Here is a 20,112-nt window from a genome sequence, read left to right as displayed (position 1 = left end):
CGTTTAAACACACATGTAAATGTTTATCTAAGACATACCTGAGAATTTGCTTGGGTTGTTGAAGGCAGCATATTTATCAATGCATCGTAGTCCCACAAAATGTTGTGATATCGATCAAAATAGCCTAACTTACAGCTAAACATTTCTTGGCTCCAAAATGCAACAAAGCAACTGTTAAGCGCGAAATTCCTTTTGCATCTTCATCCTTAGCAATTGTCCTTTATCGTGGTTCTTTTCTCTTGACGAAAGTGTGTACAGAACGCCAGAACGCTCAATTTGCTTCCTCAAACTGCGTTGTCGGTGCTGGAGAACTGTTTTGCGTTATTTTAACTCCGTGACATTCTCGACCCCAGAGCTCTTACTGCGCAGACTCACTTACGTCACAATATCGTGTTTCATGTCACGTGTATTATGTCACGTAAGTCACAAATCTAATCTTGTAGCAAAATGGAAGAGGTTTTGCGATCAAAATGGACCTTAATTGACCCAGGTTGGCTTTTTTATCTCACTCTTTCGTTGAAAAGGGAATTTTGCAATGGAACATTCGGCAAGAAGAAGGAAAGACGAGCATTTGGGGTTAAAACATTCATTATCGTGGCGTTTGGCAATTAGAAGTATTTACACAGTTTACGGTCATGCTGTGAAAATTTGCCGAAGTTTGATGCCCTCTAAGTGAGAATCTTTCCAATAACCCGAGCCAATTCTCAGGTATGTTTAATAAGAATATCTGTATGCATGTTTGAGCGAGAATTGAAAAAATTTAATGTTATACCACATGCTAAATACTGCCGTTGAAAATTACTATTTCATTCAAATTTTTGTTATCGTAAAAAGCATTCCTCGTCAGTTCATTTTTTTCAGTTGGAAGAGTTGCGACAAAGCCCTGAAATTATATTCCAGCGAAAGAAAAAGAGTTTTTATGTAGATAGAAAGTGACCAAATTTCTCTGCGCGGTTTTGTAAGCGAACGCGAGGAGTCTTCATAATAGCTAATTTCGGGTTTAAAAGTTAGGAAATTTGTGACTTCGTCCACCGAAATGGATTTTCTTTGTTTTCTCAAAATTAGAAGACCTCTAGGGGAAACAAACTACATCAGGTTTCTTATCTACCTTAAAGCTAATAATGAGCAAAAAACGAAGAAAAATCGATTATCCAATTTCTGCCAAGAAATCAAATTCTTGCTCGGCCGTTCGTAAAAGTCACTCTTAACTTGTCACGTGTATACTAGCCTGCGTGGGAGGCGCCTGTTTAGTTTTTTGCGCGCATTTGGACACGTATTTGGGAAATGTGAAAGGTGCGGCGTTTCCCAAATGCGAGGCTACGTGTAACCCGGCATTGCATTGCATCTTGGAAAATAAATGCACGAGCTTCGTATTATGTCAGCCGTGTTTTGCTATCTAATAATTTAGCGCTCTCTTTACCCGAAAGGCAACCGTTTGAAATCCGTTCTCTAAAGAATCAAATTTACAATTATTAATTATCTTTAAAAAATATTTATTGTTCAAAGAATCTTCGGACAGTATTTGGAAGATTTCCGCAGATATTTGTAAACCCTCTAATAAAGTTCCACAATCTTTGGAAATCTCCGGAAGATCATCAGAGGTATTTAAAGACCACGTCGGATCTTTGGGAATCTTCAGACAATCTTCGGAAATCTATGGCGATCATCGGAAATCTTCTGGGAGATGTTTGTTTTTGCTGAATTATCCCAACACTGTATAATTCCTTTAAAAAATCACAATTCCTAAAAGCGAAACCATAAGACTGGTTGAAGATCGCCGTGAATTGTTTCGCGCAAAATACAATCAATTAATTTCACAGTATGTATTTCTCGTGCAAAATGGCTGCGTTCTTAAGCGCATCATTTGTCAAACACAATAAACGAATTATGGTTTTCATCAAAACCAATGAATCGAGGTAAACCAACGCCTTATTATGTAGAAGAGACTGGATTGTATCGTGCTGTTCGCCGGTGTTCGCTTTGGAAATTAATTAACCAAGTTGAACTTACAGTCTCTATAGCTATCGATCTTACTCCAAGAAAAACCTTCCCACTGACCTGAGTGTTACCTTTTCGCCGACTTAAGGTAAGGTAATGTAAGTTTTTGTGGCGAATCTTCCAGTCTCTTCTTCCCTTGATTCTGCTAAACGCTCTATTCAAGATATCTTCTCCACGGATGGACGATTTGTGAACTACTTTATTGAAACGCTTTTATATTCTCCGAAGAGGATATATTTCTGATAAACTTTCAGTGACTATTCTTACTTAAGCTAAGTTTGACTCCATCTTAATGGTTCTCAATCTGGCCTTTTGAAAAATGTACGGTGTCGTGACGTCTTTGAGACGAAACATTTGTCACCAGATGTATCTTAGCGTGTCAGTAAATCTTACCTTGCATTCAAACGAAACATGGTCTAATTCCTATTTTAAAGACTTATGGAAATCGTGTTTTACTTTGTCTTCTAAAAATCCTGAATTTCATTTGAAATTAGTGCAGAAATTCTATTTCTCGTTCACACCAAATATTATCCATGATTAAACAATCTTTAGTTAAACATGATATAAGACTTTTTGGTGTACAAGGTTGCTTCAGCTACGATGTTTTATTAACTTGAAATTTCTCACAAGTGAAAGTTAATTTTAACGTTTTGTAACATTTGTGTCATAAGTTTAAAATCTTAAAATTAACTTGGTCTAACGAAACATGCTCTGTTGTGAGGGCTCGAAATGCACATGCATGTTAGTAAAAATCAATCGAATAATTAAAAAATAAATAAATAAAAAAACTGTATGTGTGCTGTGATCGAACTTTCACAATTTTTCCATTGACCAGGTCCTTTAACAGTAGCTCAACGAAACACCTTATCTAAGAATATGTTCAAGTGACAGTTGAGGTACCATAGGTTTGTTTTTATAAATATGCGATTTTACAGTTATCGGCGATCACCGTTAGGTGAAGTTGTAAGAATTTGCCAAGTATAATGTTTACATATGTTACGTTTGTTGGATTTAAGATTTGGAAGCTCCGGTTAATTCAGTAAACTTTGGAAGTGAAATTGCTAAAATAGGAAAATAGTTCAGGGTATGTCTCGTTTAGTTTCCCATTGCAGACTAAGTGAATATTTAATTGAGTTTTGCTTATTTAATTTCTTAATGCATCAGGAGACACATTGATATGGAAATTCTTCAAGCAAATATTCAAATTGTCGAAAGATGGTATTGTCTTTTTCAGACAGAGAACCAGTATTGTTCACGCAATTTAAACTATAAACAAAATCGGCGCGGATTGAATAAACTGTTAACTAGCATAAGTCGTATTACATCAGTGATACCTAAGATTCCAGTGAGTCTAGAATACATACAAAACAAGTCACCCAAGGATTCAAAATCTTCCGATAGAGCCAGTATCCTCACATACAACACCTACGGCTTTACTTCAGTGCGCCCTGATTGTTAATTTTAGAATTTTTGTAGAAAGCGCGAAGTGGTGCAATCTTTTACAAAATGGTAAAAGAACAGAAACCGCTTTTGTTGGGTGTTGTAGGTATGGCTGCTCCTTATTATCGCCCACGCAGTTTCAATTGCGACCCATAGCTTTCACATTATCTGTTTACTTACTACACAAGAAGCCCTTCAGGATTGAACAACAGAAAACGAAAGTAATTGGTGTTGTGCCCCAAATTTACACGGAAAGTGCCTAATTACAGACTTTTTCTAAGTAACACGTTCAATTTTGTCTCAAAATTTGTTATTTAAATCACGCTATGGCAATCAGTCAAACGTTACAAGAATGTCCTGTACCCGCCAAAAACATTACATATATATTTGCATAATGACTTGAGAAGCGCGCAAATTGACGTCTTGCTCGCTCTTGAGGAACGCGTCAGAAATAGCTCATTTAAGTCAGCTCTTAGCCACTTAACGACCTTAAAGCGCCAAGATGATGGTTTAATTCTCCCTCCGACTCCAGTGTCACATGCGACTCCAGTGTCACATCTCGTTATCTTTATTCAAAAGGTAAGCAATGAAAGCAATTCGTTGAGTTTCTGTCCTGCACATAATTATACATAGCTGCTATGAATTGCTAGTTGAAATTTAAAAGAAAATTTAAAATTCTAGAAGGCTCGACTTAGTTGTAGTGCGAGCCAAGATCAATTATAAATTGCTGTATCTCTGAAACGATATCGATCAGTAAGAACCTACAATTGACAACGCGATCAGAAGCAGTTCAAATTTTAATTAATTCATCTTATCATTGAAGGGCCATTTATTTTCCTCACATTTCTTTCAATGTGTTTATTTTATTATAGAGAGTGTGGTAGCCAGCACCAGTTTCCACAAACTCTCTCTCAACTCAATGGCACGCCATAGCCGGCTCCCCGACTTAAACTAGGCAGTCGCCTATATCAGTTTTGAGCGGTGAATTGCTATTAAGAAAACAAATGGAATGCTAATGCCATCGGCCGGTTAGAAGTCTACAGACTCTACACTCACAGTGCTTTGCTTTTTTTTTCTGGCATCAACAAATATTATTATTAACGGTGCCTTTCTAGATCATTATTCTAAGCATGCTAGCCGCGAGTTTTCAGTAATGGTAGTTTTATTGCGTTAAAAATATATTCAAAATTGGCGATGTGAATTTTTAATATGAATATTCAGTTAAGGTATTCAAGGGTCGTTTAAATCATAACATTTTGACTAATTCTGACGTGTTAAACAAAGCACAATCACTAGCTAGAGATCTGATGAGTTAAAATAAGTAAAGTACAAGAATAAAATGGGTCAGCAAAAAACAGTTGTTAACAAACATTTACAATTATTGACAAACAAAAAGAATCCTAATTTCAGAATAATAATAATAATAATACTCCCTACTAATTGTGATATATGTTTATTCTGAGAGGGTAGGTTGATGATTTTGTAAAGAGAAATGGGATATTTATTACCCCAAAGCATGGGTTTCAAAAGTTTTTGTAATACGCAGCTGCGTATGACATAGTAGCCCTACCCCCAGCACATCTCATTAGGGTTTTCGATCAAACGGAAACGGAAAGACTCTTTCCGCCGGTGCTAGCTAATTACATGCAAAGTTCTGTTTGTTAAAATTTGCACAATGTCATTTCAGTTGTTATTAACAAGGCTTAATAATCTTTTCAATTGCAGACACACCGTCGCAGAAACGGATTTCCAAAAGGTGACTTGAACGATTGTTCTTCCACAAATGGCCTGTCAGAGATTGCGTGACAACTTAACTCGTAAGAAGTCCGATGAAGTCTGCCTCGGCGATTCCCTCCTTAGAAGATGTCTCACAACCATAGACCTAACCTCTCTAGGGGTGGGGACAGTCGTTGGTGCAGGATTGTACGTTGTAACTGGGGAGTTGGCACGTGACATCGCAGGCCCTGCCGTTGTTCTATCTTTCCTTTTAGCAGCTCTCTCGGGCTTGCTCTGCGCGTTGTTTTACGCCGAGTTTGGCTGTCGTATTCCAAAGGCCGGATCGGCTTATATTTACACGTATGTGGCCCTGGGTGAAATATGGGCTTTTATTGTTGGCTGGAATATTGTTTTGGAGTATATAATTGCTGGTGCCAGTTTAGCTCGGGCGTGCAGTGAGTATATCAACGCCATCTTTCGGGGAGAAATTTACCATTTCTTCATGAATCTTGCCACTTGGAATCATCCTGGAATTGGCCCATTCCCAGACTTTCTTGCGTTCGGTTTAGTGGTAGCGGTGGTGATACTCGTATGCCTAGGAACCCGTTTATCCGCAAATGTTCAGAAAGTGGTAACAGTCGGGAACTTTCTCGTCATCTTTTTCATGATTATCTACGGACTTTTTTTTGCCAATTTTGAAAACTGGACAAAAGATTTTGCTCCATATGGCACTCGAGGTATCCTGCGAGGAGCAGCGAGTGCGTTTTACGCGTTTGCTGGATTTGATGTCGTCACGACTGCCGCTGAAGAGGCCGTTAATCCACAAACAAACATTCCACTGTCGCTGATCCTTATCGTAACGATCAGTACAATGGCGTATTTCGGCGTGGCAACCGTCCTCACCCTTATGTTACCATATCACAAGCTCGACCCCTTCGCACCTTTAGCTCAAGCGTTTGCACGAGGCAACTTTCCGGCTGCCAAAGACATCATAGCTGTCGGTGGAATATGTGCGACTATCAGTGCTTTAGTTTCCACCGTGTTCTCTCCGTCGAGAATTGTCTACTCCATGTCTGTAGACGGCTTGTTGTTCAGATGGTTTTCCCATGTTAGTGACAAGACCCACGCACCAATAAGAGCGACGATCGTTGCAGGATGTGGTACTGCGCTGTTGGCAATGATCTTCGATATTAATCAACTGGTAAGTTTTATTAAAAGGAAATGTGTCACAGATTTTAGCCAAATTAAAACATACGAAAATGACCGCCAAATTAGGTGAAATATAAAAAATAACCACTCAGAACAGTGAACGAACTTTTCAATAATGCAGCAAATAAGAAAGAAAGTACGGATTGACCGTATAAGTATTTGAAAAAGATTAAAACGGATTGCGATATGGGCTTATGAAAAAAAGTTAGGCTGAACAGGTTTCAAAGTTAATCATTTCCGGGAAAAATGACTGTTTGTAATGAAGCTACAGCATGTTCGAATTGATCGCCCCCCCCCCCCCCAACACACGCACACACACACAACCCCCCCCCCCCCCCCCCCCGCACAAAAAAAAAACATGGGATCCTAATCTATCAGGGAAAGAGAGGCAATTTTTTGGTGTTAAGCATTGTACAAAATGACAGCACCTTTTTGTTTTGGGCTAATGTTATTAAAACATTCGTCTGGATGGCTATTTTTGACCCTATCAAATTCCTGGCCTATTCAAAAAATATATTTTATTAATCCTCTTTTGCATTTACTGTACAATAAACACCCGCGTATAAGAACAAATAGATAGATTAAGAACACCAGGCTGAAATTTGGCCAATAAGCCCCATTTTTATAAAAACAAGATCCGCCTGAAAAATTTAGCATGTTTTTAAATAACTATTCAAAGTGGCTACGAGCCACTAAACTCGGAAAATTTATTATGAAACAAGAATTGAAAACAACAAACTGACAAATAGAGATTTGCTAAAACAAATGATGTTTAACTTTCCACAATTCAGTTCACTTCACTTAGTTTCATTGTCATCGAGCTGCTCATCGAGAGCAGGCCGAAAGGGCAAGTGATAGAGTTCCCATCGGTTGCAAATTGTTTTCTTTCTTTTTATTTTTCCTTTTTGTTTTTGAAGGTTTTGGAACCAGTTAAACTGACAAAAAATAAACCCAAATCACTCAGCTATAACAGTAATTTTAAATGCACGGCTAGTACGACGACACTTGTGTTGGACAATTTATTTGGCCGATATTTTGACTAGTCAACTAGTCTTCTACAGGGCCAGAGCTGGAGTGCTCTGGCCCTGTAGAAGACTAGTTGACTAGTCGAAATATCGGCCAAATAAATTGTCCAACACAAGTGTCGTCGTACTAGCCGTGCATTTAAAATTACTGTTTTATACACTTCGAGTGAGTTCTAGTACATGCATCTCCAAGCTACGTGAGATCCGACAACAATTGTGCCATAGTCTTCCTAACGTTGTGTGGCCCTCTGCATTTAATCGTCCCACTCAGCTATAAGCTAGACCCAATTTTTCCTTCAAGCTATAAAACAGCCCACACGCAGCGAATCAACATATCGTTAAATTACAACTATGTAATTGAAAAACAACAAATCACTGACAAAGAATAAATTTACTGAATAGAACCGTATCCAAGCGTGACAAAACATTCACCTGAGTTCAGAATCCCATCTCAAACAATCACGCATTCTTTAGAAGAATTAAGCAGTTATCGATCATCATGCCAAAAGCTACTGGTTTTATAACAACGAAACGTTCAAGTTGAAAGTTGTTGCCGAGGTAGAAACAGTTCAGAACAACTGCAAAATTGCAGAGAATACGGGATGATTCCTGATGATTCAGTGAATCTTCAGTTCGTCGCAATTCGCCAGCGAAAAGATCAAGCAGGTCAAGCGGGTGAACTTTAAATGTCACCAAAACGAAACATGTGCTACTACCAGTATTTGTCGAGTATCCTCAATTCAATCAAACTCTTCTGAAGTGGTTTCTTTTAGCAGAGAAGTCGTGGTATTTTTAAGTTTTCGCTTTTGAACAAAAATATTACATGCAGCCGATTTCTGTCAGATCGTGTTACAATGTTTACCAAGCGCGTGAGAACGACCGCTTCTGATTGGCCAGTTTCTGGTGTCGCGACAACTAGTCAAATAGATCGATTCCTTCTTGACCCTTCTTCTCTTGAAAAGTCACGTTAGCAGTGACTCTGCAAATTAACTAAACTTAAAGAAAGGAACAGAAGGAAAGGAACAGAAACAGTCTCAGGCAGAAATAATTATTGTAGAAGAGATTGCGAGGACATTGTTTACGACATGCGGGATTTCGAATTCCCTCGTCAGTTCAAAAGACGATCTCATACGCAAACAAAACAAATAATATTCCAGTGCGAGCTGATGGAGGACGAGTTCCAGCCTAAATAGCGAAGAAAAGACGAATAAAAACTTCATTCCTAACGTTGCTTCGTTAAACCAAATGGCTTTTAAGGAGCCGCCACTAAAATAAAAGGTAATGACCAAGAATAAATACAAACGCTTGTTAATTTTCGTTTGTTGATGACCGCTCGGCTTATAGATGAATATTTCATTCAAATTGAACTCTTTTCTAGTACCATCTAATTTTTTTTCGGAAATACTCGGCGATAAATCGAACCCCAAATTTTGTTGAATTTTAACCAGTTCTCAGTAAGATTTGGTGAAAATATATCGTCTTTGTGTACTTCATATATGCGCATGCGTTCAGCACAAAATTCCGTGTGCTTGGGTCTACGCCTGGAAGAATGCATACCACAAGGAGAACATTCGGTTTTCAGAAACAAATATATAGTCTTTGTGTACTACATCTAAAGTAACACGGATAAAGTTCACATTTTAGCCAACCCCCTACCCGCTTCACAAGATTAATTGATTAATTCAATTTGATATTAATTAATTAATTCAATTAAAATGTTTACAGGAATCGAGTGAAGGAGGGAAGGAGTGAAATCGGGCCCACTCACCAAAACTCGGAATTTTCCGAGTTAAAAATGGAAAAAGTATCAAAATTACATAAAAAAACAAATGATTTTATATGGCAGTCATGACGCTATCAGCTGTACTGTACTGATGTTTCTACAATGATACAGTATTGATAGTGATCATTAAAATCAAAGAATATTTATTTGCATCTGGGGGCATTTTTGGGTAGTATTACTAATATAGAAATTTAAGAACACTTTGAGGCTGATTTGTCACTAAGCACCCATTAAATAAGAACCCGATCAGCCTGACCTCCGAAATCATGTGATCTTATATGTGGGTGTTTACTGTATTTGTAACTGTTGATTCCATGTCATTTTAATTAACTGTTTTCCACTTTTGACATCAATGAATATGACATAAAAATCCCCTAATAAGCCATCAGTACGTCTTTTAGCGCACCGTTTTATTCTAACTTAAAGCAAATTTATTTACGTAGGTGGAACTTCTTTCCATCGGAACCTTGCTGGCGTACACAATGGTCGCGATCTCAGTCCTTGTGAGTCGCTATCAGCCTGGAGTCCAAAGCGTTTACCAAGACACCGCTGGCAAAGCAAGGGCGAGGACTGGGAACTGGCTTCTAAACCTCTGTTCGAAATCTAATGGGCCTGAACATGACTCGACTGTGGATGTTTCCCGGACAGCAGCCTACCAACCAATCACAGACGAGGATGAACCGTCAAATGATAACCAGGAAGGTTCCAAAAGAGAAGCAAATGAAAGCACGGCGTTCTGTGTTAACTTGTCGGTGTTTAGTTTAGTAGCTGGTATTGCTTGCCTGGCACTCGTTCTCACACATTCGTTTGATAGTATCTCTGACAGAGTGTGGTGGGCGATTTTCCTGGTTTGTTTGTCTTCAGGGACAATTATTATATCACTTCTTGCCATTCAGCTTCAGCCCAGGAACTCTGCCACGTTTCCATTTATGGTCCCTGGGGTTCCATACATTCCAGCAATAACCATCTTTATCAATGCTGTGTTGATGGCAAATCTAGAGTGGATGACCTATGTTCGCTTTGCTGTTTGGATGACCTTAGGTAAGTGTTGCAGACATTTCTTGTTATAAAAGGCCTGTATTAATCTGTATATATTAATCTGGTTCTTCAGTAATCGTATTTTCCCCGTTAAGTGTTTACTTCGGTTTCAAGAGTCTTATAAAAAAAACATCTCAAAAATCAATCAGTCAAGCTTGCCCTGGCACTTCCTTAAAATCTTAAAATTCTTCATTTTCAGCAGTAAGATTAAAGACACAATTAAAGTGAAGGAACAGAAACCACCCATTGTAAACCAACAAAGCGCTGTGTATTATTTTAAGTGTGATCTGTGTGATGCAGATTATGTCGGCTATTCGTGTTGACACTTGCACTAGCGCATCAAAGAACATAAAGGATCGGCTATCGGACATCACGTGAAAAACAACATGGAAAGGATCCAGAAAACATCGAGAAGAATTTTAAGATTTTAAGGAAGTGTTTACTTAGTTACTTCATTTCTGCTTCCTCTACCACAATCTTTGCCTTCATGACACTTTCGTTTAAAGTTTGAAATAATAATTTGAATTCTCCATCCACAACTCACCCCCAAGAGTATTTGTGTTCTGAGAATGTGGCATTATACTTAGCGTGTGTACCCGGTAATTTGAATTGGTGACTTACAAAAAATTGGACCTTAATATCATTGGCATTCTATCCCAGGTAGTTGGATGATGTTGATAAAGAATCTTACGCATAAACGTGCGGGGAATTTATCAGTGAACAAAATAAGGCGCCTAGATGGTGTCAAAAATGGGTCTACACCCTAAAATGACTGCTTATGACTACACCCTAAAAGCTTTTCTTTTGATATATTTGCCTCACGTGCCGGGAAGACATTTTGTTAATAGAGTTCAGAGCCACCTTAAATTTATGAAAATTAAGGTGGATCTGAATGACCTTGACAGAACCTAACCATATCGTTGAAATGAATGTGATTTTCCCCAGGTTTTATTCTGTACTTCTGCTATGGATACCAACACAGCACGGAGGCAATCAGACCCGCCGATCAACAAGAAGGAGAATTCTTCATAACAGAGACTCCAGACTTCGAAAGTGTCGTAAATAAACCTCAAATACACTGATATACAAGCGCACAGGGACCATACGCAAACTTACAATCTGTGTTAATGAAATCTGATAGTTTTGATTTAAGGCTGTGCATATACAGCTTTAATAGGGGATATGTTCTTTTGAATTGAAAACGATAATTAAAATGAAAAATGCGTCTGATGGTAGTATAATGTTTCCATACGTTTCGGGGCTACTGCTGAAATCAGCACGTGCGCGTGAATTTCTGTTAGATGGCATCTCACATTTTCCACTGAAGAAGGGGCAGTAGCCCCGAAACGTATGGAAACATTATACTACCATCAGGCGCATTTTTCATTTTGATATGTTCTTTTTATGTACGTATAAGGCAACAGGCCCGGACATACGCAGTATTTTTTTTTGTTTGTTTTTTTTTTTTGTTTTGTTTATATCACGCAATGTAACACTGTGTCCGGGTGTAAACTACATTTTAGAATTAACAAAAACCGAACGTTTTTCAGTCAGGTCATCGTCAATCTCATGATGACGTTCGGTCTTCATAAATTACCTTTTAACAAATATCGTGTAAATGAGATGTTTATTCACGGTCAGTATCGAGGGTCTGGATTTAACCGTTAGCTGTAAAATAGCTAAAAATTTAGTCGTTAGCCGTAAAAATTAAAAAACAAATAACCGTTACTAATTATAAGCCGTGAAATATGTTAACCGTAACGGCCAAGCCAAAAAGTTCGGAAAAGGGTCATTTGACCAGAAACTTTACTTGCTCGTGAAAATTAGAGAAAATAATTTAAAGTAAAACAAGCTAGATTACTTTTTCATCCCGGAATGGTCCTAGGACCTTAAAATACATTTTACAGCAACAAAAATTAACTTTAAACTTTTTACAACAACGGAAATTAATTTTTAACTTTGAAAACCATGGAAATTTATTTTTAACACTTCTGTTAACCGTTGCGGAAAGAATACAGCCGTTTGTCGTAAAAAAGGCAAAATATTAATAACCACCCCACTGAAACAGTCAGTATCGGGATAACGCAATATATCTCGATCATAAAGTATTTTGAAGTTAGACGTATGCTTTTGACCTTTTTTAAATGTTGGCGAATGTTGTGCACAAGAACAATATTAATATTAGAGCCTAAGTTCCATTTTAAAGATAATGGAGTTCTACATAAAAGTACCTTTTAATAGCTTGAATGATTTGAATGGTAAAAACAACAGGTTTTAATTGAAGATTTCAAACGTATTAGGGAGGAGGCAAAGTTTATCTCATGATTTATGTTCCCTCCGAGATTAACCGAACTATACATAATAAAAATAGCTAAAAAATGGGAAACCAAGTTTGATTATAGCCGAGGTAAATTTATAATTCTTATTTTGGTCTTTTAAAAGAGGTTGTTAAATCTTTACAATAAAGATGTTTGTATATAATGGATTAAGAATGGTGTAATTGAATTTCGTTCTCTTTGGTACCGAACCGACGATAGTTTTCCGTCATGATAACGCATTCTGTTACGTACAACAACATGCAAACACAAAAACAGTTTGGATGCAGGGGACCACGCAACGAAGAAAAAACTGCTTGGATTCTCTGATCTCTTGTTCAAGAGCTAGCCTTCTTCAGGGTCAGAAGAAGAAGAAGACTAGCTCTGCTAGTTGAAATATTGGCCAATAAATCTTGCCCTCCTGCCGTTGTACCAACCTTGCAATCAATTTGGTTTTATAAACATGCAAATATAGAATCGTTAATTGTTTCCCAAACAATAAGATCGACCTATGTAGAACACAAGTTCCACATAGCTAAATATAAACGACTTATTAGACCAAGACTACCTTTTAGTAGAGACGTAAATGCTGAGCTGAGCGTCCTGTAAAAAGAGGATCGGACTGTATCTCTGCACGAACTCCTATGAATGTGTCATACGAAGGCCGAAAAACTGGCACAACTAAAGAACATACTCATAAAGACAGAATATTGTAATGAGGCACTATGTATGGTCTTATGCCATCGAATATACAATTCAATAAGTTAAAAAGAGAATGCAGATTTACAGAAAGCAATAGTAAGGGCTTAAGACGCATGGGACATCAAATTACAGATCAGAATAACATGGGAGAGAGAGCTCCCAGAAATGAAATTTGTGATCACTTTTTCGGCACACTCTAGTGAAAACGTGTGAAATTAAAAAAAAGAGCACTGATAGTTAAAAATTTACGAAGTTCCCGCTGCTTGCTATTGTATCTTTTTAGATTGCACGCTGCTGGCAGGACAAATCTGATGCACTGCTTGTGCTCGCAAAAAACCGCAGTGCTCGCATGCTCGCAAACACCATTCGATACTCTTATTAATAGCCGCCCAACGAAGAGGAAACACGCTCTTCGTTGCGGGACGCGAATGAGAGGCGGCTGTATTCGCAGGCTATCTTATTGAGGGCCGATTCATTATAAAATGCCAAATTTTCCATCCAGATAATTTTACATATAATCATTTTACACTAGTTACGAGTTCAACCTGCATTCCAACTGACTGTTTATCTTTTCCACAACATATAGACGTGCATTTTTAAAACCAGGAAGTAAAATTTTGGTGGATTATTTGATGTTGCTATACTCGAACTGCTGTTTTTGGCGAGACTATGCTGGGGTACTGCCAAACCACAACTGACCGAATGTTTTACAAGTTGTTTCTCGCCATAATAGTTCATCAAAGGCTTAGCGAAACAATCGCACAAGTCTCTCTGGGACGAGCGCACCTGACAACGGTTGTCAAGGACGCTGAAACCGCTCGGAACAAATAATAATTTTTTTGACATTATTCCAGGCACGGAGCGGTGGCGGAATTGGTAGACGCGCAGAGTTGAGGGGTCTGTGGGAGTAATCCCGTGCGGGTTCAAGTCCCGTTCGCAACGTGCCATTTTTTTTCTCTCTCTTCTTTGAAGAGAAAGAGTGTGACTAAGAAAATATATTGAAAAAAAAGACGAATAATCCAACTGTGCCCAGAATGTAAAGCAGTGCACTGCCAAAACTAATTGTAACTCATTTCAAGTGCTTTTAGAGCGGTTTTCACTTGATTGTCAAAATTAAATTGCGTTTTCTTTGGTTTTGCATTACTACGCTTAGTGATTGGCTTAAAAATCTCGCGCCACTTTCTCAGCCAATCAGGAGTAAAATCAAAACCAATCGTGGCTCGCTCGCGCACGTTTTCCCACGCTTCGCGCCAGCTACATGCATTTGCAGTTTTGATTGGTTCACTGGATTGTCTGTGTCCTTTGTGGTTGGCCAGAGTTATTACTTTGGTTTTGGTTTTACAACAGTCAATTGAAAACTGCTCTATAAAAGCCGAGCAAACGTAAATACCAAAAAGATTGGTAAAGCTCTGTGAGTGGGTATGCAAATACATTTTCCGCCATTTCTCAACAGTCAGTTAAAATTTCAGCCCATTTCTGAGCTACCATTAAATTTTGCAGATTCTCAGCTATCGGTGAAAAAACAAGCATCTTTTTTCATCTGTTACACTTTTGACCAATTCTCGGCTATCAGACTTCCCTTTCCTCACGCTGCTCCCTAACCAACAGAACGCCTAGAACAGGCTACATTCAAAGAGGTTTTCTCTTCTTAACCAGGCTCAATTTCTAGCCGTTTTATGAGCCTGCTGTGTATTCTTTGGAGGATATTGAAAACCAGACTCCAAAAACGACTGTTGATCGAGACTACCATTTTTATCAACGCTATAAAATAAAAAAAAATTCCTGCATAATTTCTGCAACAGATCCATTTGCCCATTCTTTGAAGATTTTAATAGTTAGCTTAATCAGGCTAAATCTCAAGACATTTTAAACTATTAAAAGTATATTGGTATCATTTTCCGTTATTTAACTACAGTAGCATCCCGAATTCTCAAACCACCAGGGGAAGGGAAAATTGCTTCGAGAAATTGGGGGTAAAATTTCAGAGAAGTTCTATCCAAGGCAAACGAAAATTGCTTCGAGAAATCGGGATTCTACTGTATATGTGATTTATGCAATGATAAAAGATTTCTTCTGCCCAGGTTGTTCAAACGTTGGTTTTCAACAGCATTGTACGAACTGCTGATACTCCTGGATTCCGACCAGCGGAAATACTACAAAATTGAGATACTGAACCGTCTGAAAATAACCTACCACCCCCTCCCCCTTCAACTCAGACTCAAAAGGTCTTCCAATATTAAGCCCTCGGGAATATGTATATTAAGTTACAGCTCTTGAATAACAGTAAAATTTTCTTTTGATCATAAAACCCCTATGGTAAAAGTTGTTTTGTAATTAATGCTATTACAGTATTTTTCAGACTTTTTATGTTCTTTTGATAATATTGTAGAACTTGTTTTGTGTTTCATATTACGTTTAGAGAGTTTTACCATAGAGCCGTTTTCACGTGCGACTTACTTGTCCCTTTCGAACAAATGATACAAGCTCAACCACTTTTTTCTAAAATTGTATCGGAAGTAATTTTCGCGTTTGAAAAATAGTTAGGCTCATATCATTTTTTCGAAAGGGAATTAGCGTCCGAAAACAATAAGGCGCAAGAATAAAATTTGAAAAACCTACGGCTGAAAAGAGGATGAAACAGGCTAATTTCGACGAAGAAACAATACGACTTACTTACAGTATCCCCTTTAAAGTTACTAAAGACATTAGACTCACTATTTTACAGTTTAAGATTATCCATCACATTTTGCCCACTAATGCCACTCTTTTTAGAGATTCACTTGTTCAACAGGAGCAATGCCATCTTTGTAACGAGACACAAACCTTGAAACACCTTTTTGTAACATGCTCTTTTGTACAAACCTTTTGGTCTCAGTTTGCTTTCTGGTGGAATAGAAAGCACTCAGACTTTATCACCTTATCAGAACAGGATATAATCTACGGGTTCACTCAAGATCTTCCTCGTCGCCTTGGTTTAAACCTCTGTTTAATCATTGCTAAATTTTATATCTATAATGCGTCACGGAGAGAAGAAGAGTATATCTGGGAAGCTTTTTTTGCTATACTTAAAAGTCACCTTGAAATTGAAAAGCATAAATCCAAATCACAAATAAGTATTTGAGCATCTTATTGTTTGTTTGTTTGTCTTGTTTATTTTTCGCTTTTATTTTTATTTTATTTATTTTTTTTTTTTTTATTTATTTATTTATTTATTTATTTATTTTTTGTTTTTTTTTTTGTTATTCGCTTAGTTCTGGCCTTCCTTGTATCATGTAGCATTGTACAAATAACGTAGCCTTATTGTATATGTAGTAGTGTGTAGCATTAAAGTGTAATCGTAGCTTTAGTTTGTTAAAACATAAGTCTCCTAAATATTGTAAGCATAGTTAATGTGAGTTCCGCGTTTTAATTTTTTTGTAATATTATATACATTTATATATGTAAGTATTAGTATGTTTGTGTTGTAAATAAATAAAAAAAATAAAAAAAATAAAAAAAAAAAAAAAGGCGCAAAAATTCCCTCAGATACAAAGCCCCTCCAAAAATAAACCCCTCAAAAAAAGCATTTAATGTTTAACAAAAATAAGCCAATTTCGGAATTTTAGTGTACGTATGCTTGTACAGTGTGTGACTAGGACGAAAAGTGAAGTGTGGGTCTAAGTAATAGTTATATTTGTAGATTGTCGATCCATTCATTTATCATTATATTGTTGATTCAGGAAGTGCCCGGATATTCTTCAACCTCTCTCCCAAAGTCAGGAGTCTGTGATAGTATGAACTGTGTCTCCGATTTTTCGTATGGTCTGACGCCTTCCACACTGTGGCTGTAGCCATAGAAAAAGTACACAAGTAGACCTAGAAAAATGAACAGTTACATTTTGAGCATAACAGTACAGATCGAAAAACAAAACAATATTAGCAATCGAGATCATCTTGCATTTCTGAGTGACGGGATGAGCAGCATCTTCACTGATACTCTTGAAAAGTAAGTCCGATGTTCGAGCCTAGCGCCCTATCAGACCACACCTTATTTTAGGAGTGTTGAATGGTATAAATGCGAGACTTTGCGAGACGGTGAGACTGATATCTTTTCTGCAAGCCCGAGACCTTTTTAGCCTTGCAAAAGCAATCGAGACTCCGAGAAGACATCAAAGAAAAAATCGAGGCGACGAGACCCATGAAATTTGGCTAAAATTCTGCGAGACTCGCCTTTTTTGGAGAACCTTTCGACACCCCTTATTTTGGTTTCTGTAGCATTTAACGACAAGGAATATTACTACTTTTCTCTGGATGGGATGCTAGTCCATCGCGGGGTTACTCCCAGCATTACATTTGTCCGTGACCATTTATACTCCTGGGTGGTGTTTTGCCCAAGAACACAACTGACACTGGTGAAGGGTTGTTTTTATTCGCATACGGCCAATCATGCACGTTTCGTTGACTCTTTGCGCTCTAGTGCACACGTACTGGTTTTCACACTGGTTTTTGTCTTGAACCTCTTAGCCTGATGCTAGAATTTAAATTCTCTACACTAGCTTGTTATGGTGATAGCTGGGATAAGTTTCCCAAAGGACATCATGTTGCATTTTTGACTTGGGACTTATCTCTCTTTTTCGTCCGTGGTTATTAAAGTATACGTTAAGTTTAGCCTTGTTGTGCATGCATTGACAGATATGTCCAGAATTAAACGCTTATGAGATGCACGTTCCTCGTGACAGGCATCACAAAGTGTCCTCGTTACACCCGCTTTCAGTGTTAGGTGCATAGCGGCTTTCTATCGACATCCATCTTTCGACGTGGTGAACAAACAACACGGATCGAAATCCACCAATCACAGCCCACTGGCATGACCTTCTGACCTTGTGTGCTCCTTTGCACGAAACCAACAACGGTATGCATCGGTTTTGATTGGTTCATTTCAAACAGCACGTCGAAAGACGAAGTCGAAAGATGATGTCGAAAGATGGATGTAGAAAGAAAGCTATGCACGTAACACTGAAAGCGGGTGTAATAAAAGTCCACCAAAACACACCAAATTCTGTCAAATATGAAGTAATATGGAAATGTCAAATAACACTGTCAAACATAAAGTACCTATTAAACAATACTTGCGTTCAATCCTGGACATAAGTGTGCATTGATACAAATTTAATCAGACCAACATACGTCAACTCACCTAGAGCCATCCAAACACTGAATCTGATGTACGTCCAATGATTCAGCATCACCAACAGTAACACATTGAAAAAGATCGTAAGAGCTGGAATGGTTGGGACTCCTGGAACCATGAACGGGAATGTGGCGAAATTTCTGGGCTGTCTGGTGATGTACATCAAAGAAGCGACAATAGTCAAGCCAAAGATGCAGCAAAGAATGATTGGCCAAAGCTCGCCTTTAGCCAAGAGTGTGTAGGTACGAGTAAGACAAATTGTGAGACCTGTTATGGATACAGTCTGCACAAAGGCACCAACACGGGCACGGAAGCTTGTTTCTCCGTCTGGTTGCGTTGTACTAGTTGGAGAATCTTCGTCATTGCTTTGAACCTGGTGATAGCTGACCTCTGGAATAAGAACATCTTGACCTTCATTTTCCCCAGGACGCTACTAGTGTGCCAATAGACAACATTTCGACCTGAAATAGAAGTGCGCCTAGTTTCAGTCAAAAGAAAAACCCCGAAATTTAGCGAAATTGTGTTGCTGCTTTAGACAGATTCGCCTGACATGGTTCAGTTCTCGTGTTGATAACATTTGACGCCCTACTTTCAATAAATCTAAAAAGTACTCCGTTTAATCTCCCCTAAACTTAATCACTTTTGCCATTTCTTGGTCTATTTTTTTCCCTTTGTGATATTTTATCTACTTTAGGTAAGTTTTTTTTCGATGGTTAATACAAAGACAAATTTTAAACTAGGTGATCCTACAGTACATAACTACATTCAGCATGTTTAAGCTCGCCACGAGTCTCCCTGTTGCTTAGTGGTTAGAGCACGGCCTGGCAAGGTTTGATTCCCGTGGGGGACTCAAAAGGTTTCCTTTGCTCCATGCTCCTGTCTTGACTGAAAACGTACCGTTCAGTATCTTACTGTTACTTTGACTTTTTTGACGATTTAAGGAAAATTTTGTACAATGAATGACTAAGTGTATCATGAACACGCCCAGGCCCGTAACTAGCTAGAGGTATCAAATATATCAATTCTGATGTTTAATTAGCCGTGCTTAAGCTTTTATTGCTTTCAGTGCTTTATATTCAGTTCAACTTCAGTCATGACTAAAAGCAAAGGTCTGGCTGAAACAGCACTCACCAGCTGACTCTCAGCTCGTAAACCACAATTTAGTTTAGTCCCTCGACCTATCGGTGTGTCGATAAGGTTTTTGTGTACTATGATATCTCAATATGTTTGAAAGTGAGCGCAAAAAATATCAGCTACCAATCTTACTTCGAGTCAAGGCTTCTGGCTGCGAAAAAGTCTCACATGCACGACCGAACAGCCAAGATGGCGGACGCAAACAAATCAAACCATATTCTTAGTTACCAATCCCCCTCGGTTCGGTTCATAGTCACATCGCCCATCGCCTATCGCCCGTTGTAACCCCAAACCGCGAAATCCGCTTCATAACATAAGGCTCGAGACTACGTCCTCGCCTAAAAATCGGCGCACGTAATTCAGCATGGTTTACAGGATTTCTAGTTAAAAATAACGAAGATGAGTAAACGGAGGCAAACAATCTTAAGGTGGATTTCCACTGTCGCGTATTTTTTTACGTGCGTTTACGTGCGTGAAAAACTTTAGAGACAATATTTGAACGACTTGCGTACACACTTAGCAAGTCGTTCATACATTCTCTCTAAATTTTTTCACGCACGTAAACGCACGTAAAAAAATACG

General features: G+C 38.2%; 2 protein-coding genes across 3 annotated transcripts; one reads left to right on the top strand and one right to left on the bottom strand.

Moving 5' to 3' along the window:
- Positions 1–1,957: 1,957 nt before the first annotated feature.
- LOC144656678 (cationic amino acid transporter 4-like) lies at positions 1,958–12,786 on the top strand. Of its 2 annotated transcripts, none has more exons than XM_078516920.1 (4): positions 1,958–2,086; positions 5,164–6,355; positions 9,615–10,212; positions 11,155–12,786. In XM_078516920.1, exons 2-4 carry the CDS (start codon positions 5,222–5,224, stop codon positions 11,289–11,291), a joined length of 1,869 nt encoding a protein of 622 aa, XP_078373046.1. In that variant the 5' UTR covers positions 1,958–2,086; positions 5,164–5,221; the 3' UTR covers positions 11,292–12,786. The 2 variants fall into 2 exon arrangements, with proteins under 2 accessions (XP_078373046.1, XP_078373047.1); XM_078516921.1 differs by lacking the exon at positions 1,958–2,086 and adding an exon at positions 3,857–4,017.
- A 3,944-nt stretch (positions 12,787–16,730) lies between these two features.
- On the bottom strand, positions 16,731–18,815 carry LOC144656708 (cationic amino acid transporter 2-like). The gene is made up of 2 exons (XM_078516953.1): positions 18,403–18,815; positions 16,731–17,081 (listed from the first exon to the last, which is right to left on the bottom strand). Exons 1-2 carry the CDS (start codon positions 18,557–18,559, stop codon positions 16,942–16,944), a joined length of 297 nt encoding a protein of 98 aa, XP_078373079.1. The 5' UTR covers positions 18,560–18,815; the 3' UTR covers positions 16,731–16,941.
- Between the last annotated feature and the right edge of the window lie 1,297 nt (positions 18,816–20,112).

Source organism: Oculina patagonica, chromosome 6 (genome assembly GCF_052425735.1).
Source record: "Oculina patagonica isolate OP01 chromosome 6, crgOcupat, whole genome shotgun sequence".
Taxonomy (NCBI): Eukaryota; Metazoa; Cnidaria; class Anthozoa; order Scleractinia; family Oculinidae; genus Oculina; species Oculina patagonica.
The sequence above is the reverse complement of the archived record's forward strand: the minus strand, read 5'-3'. Positions and strand labels throughout refer to the sequence as shown.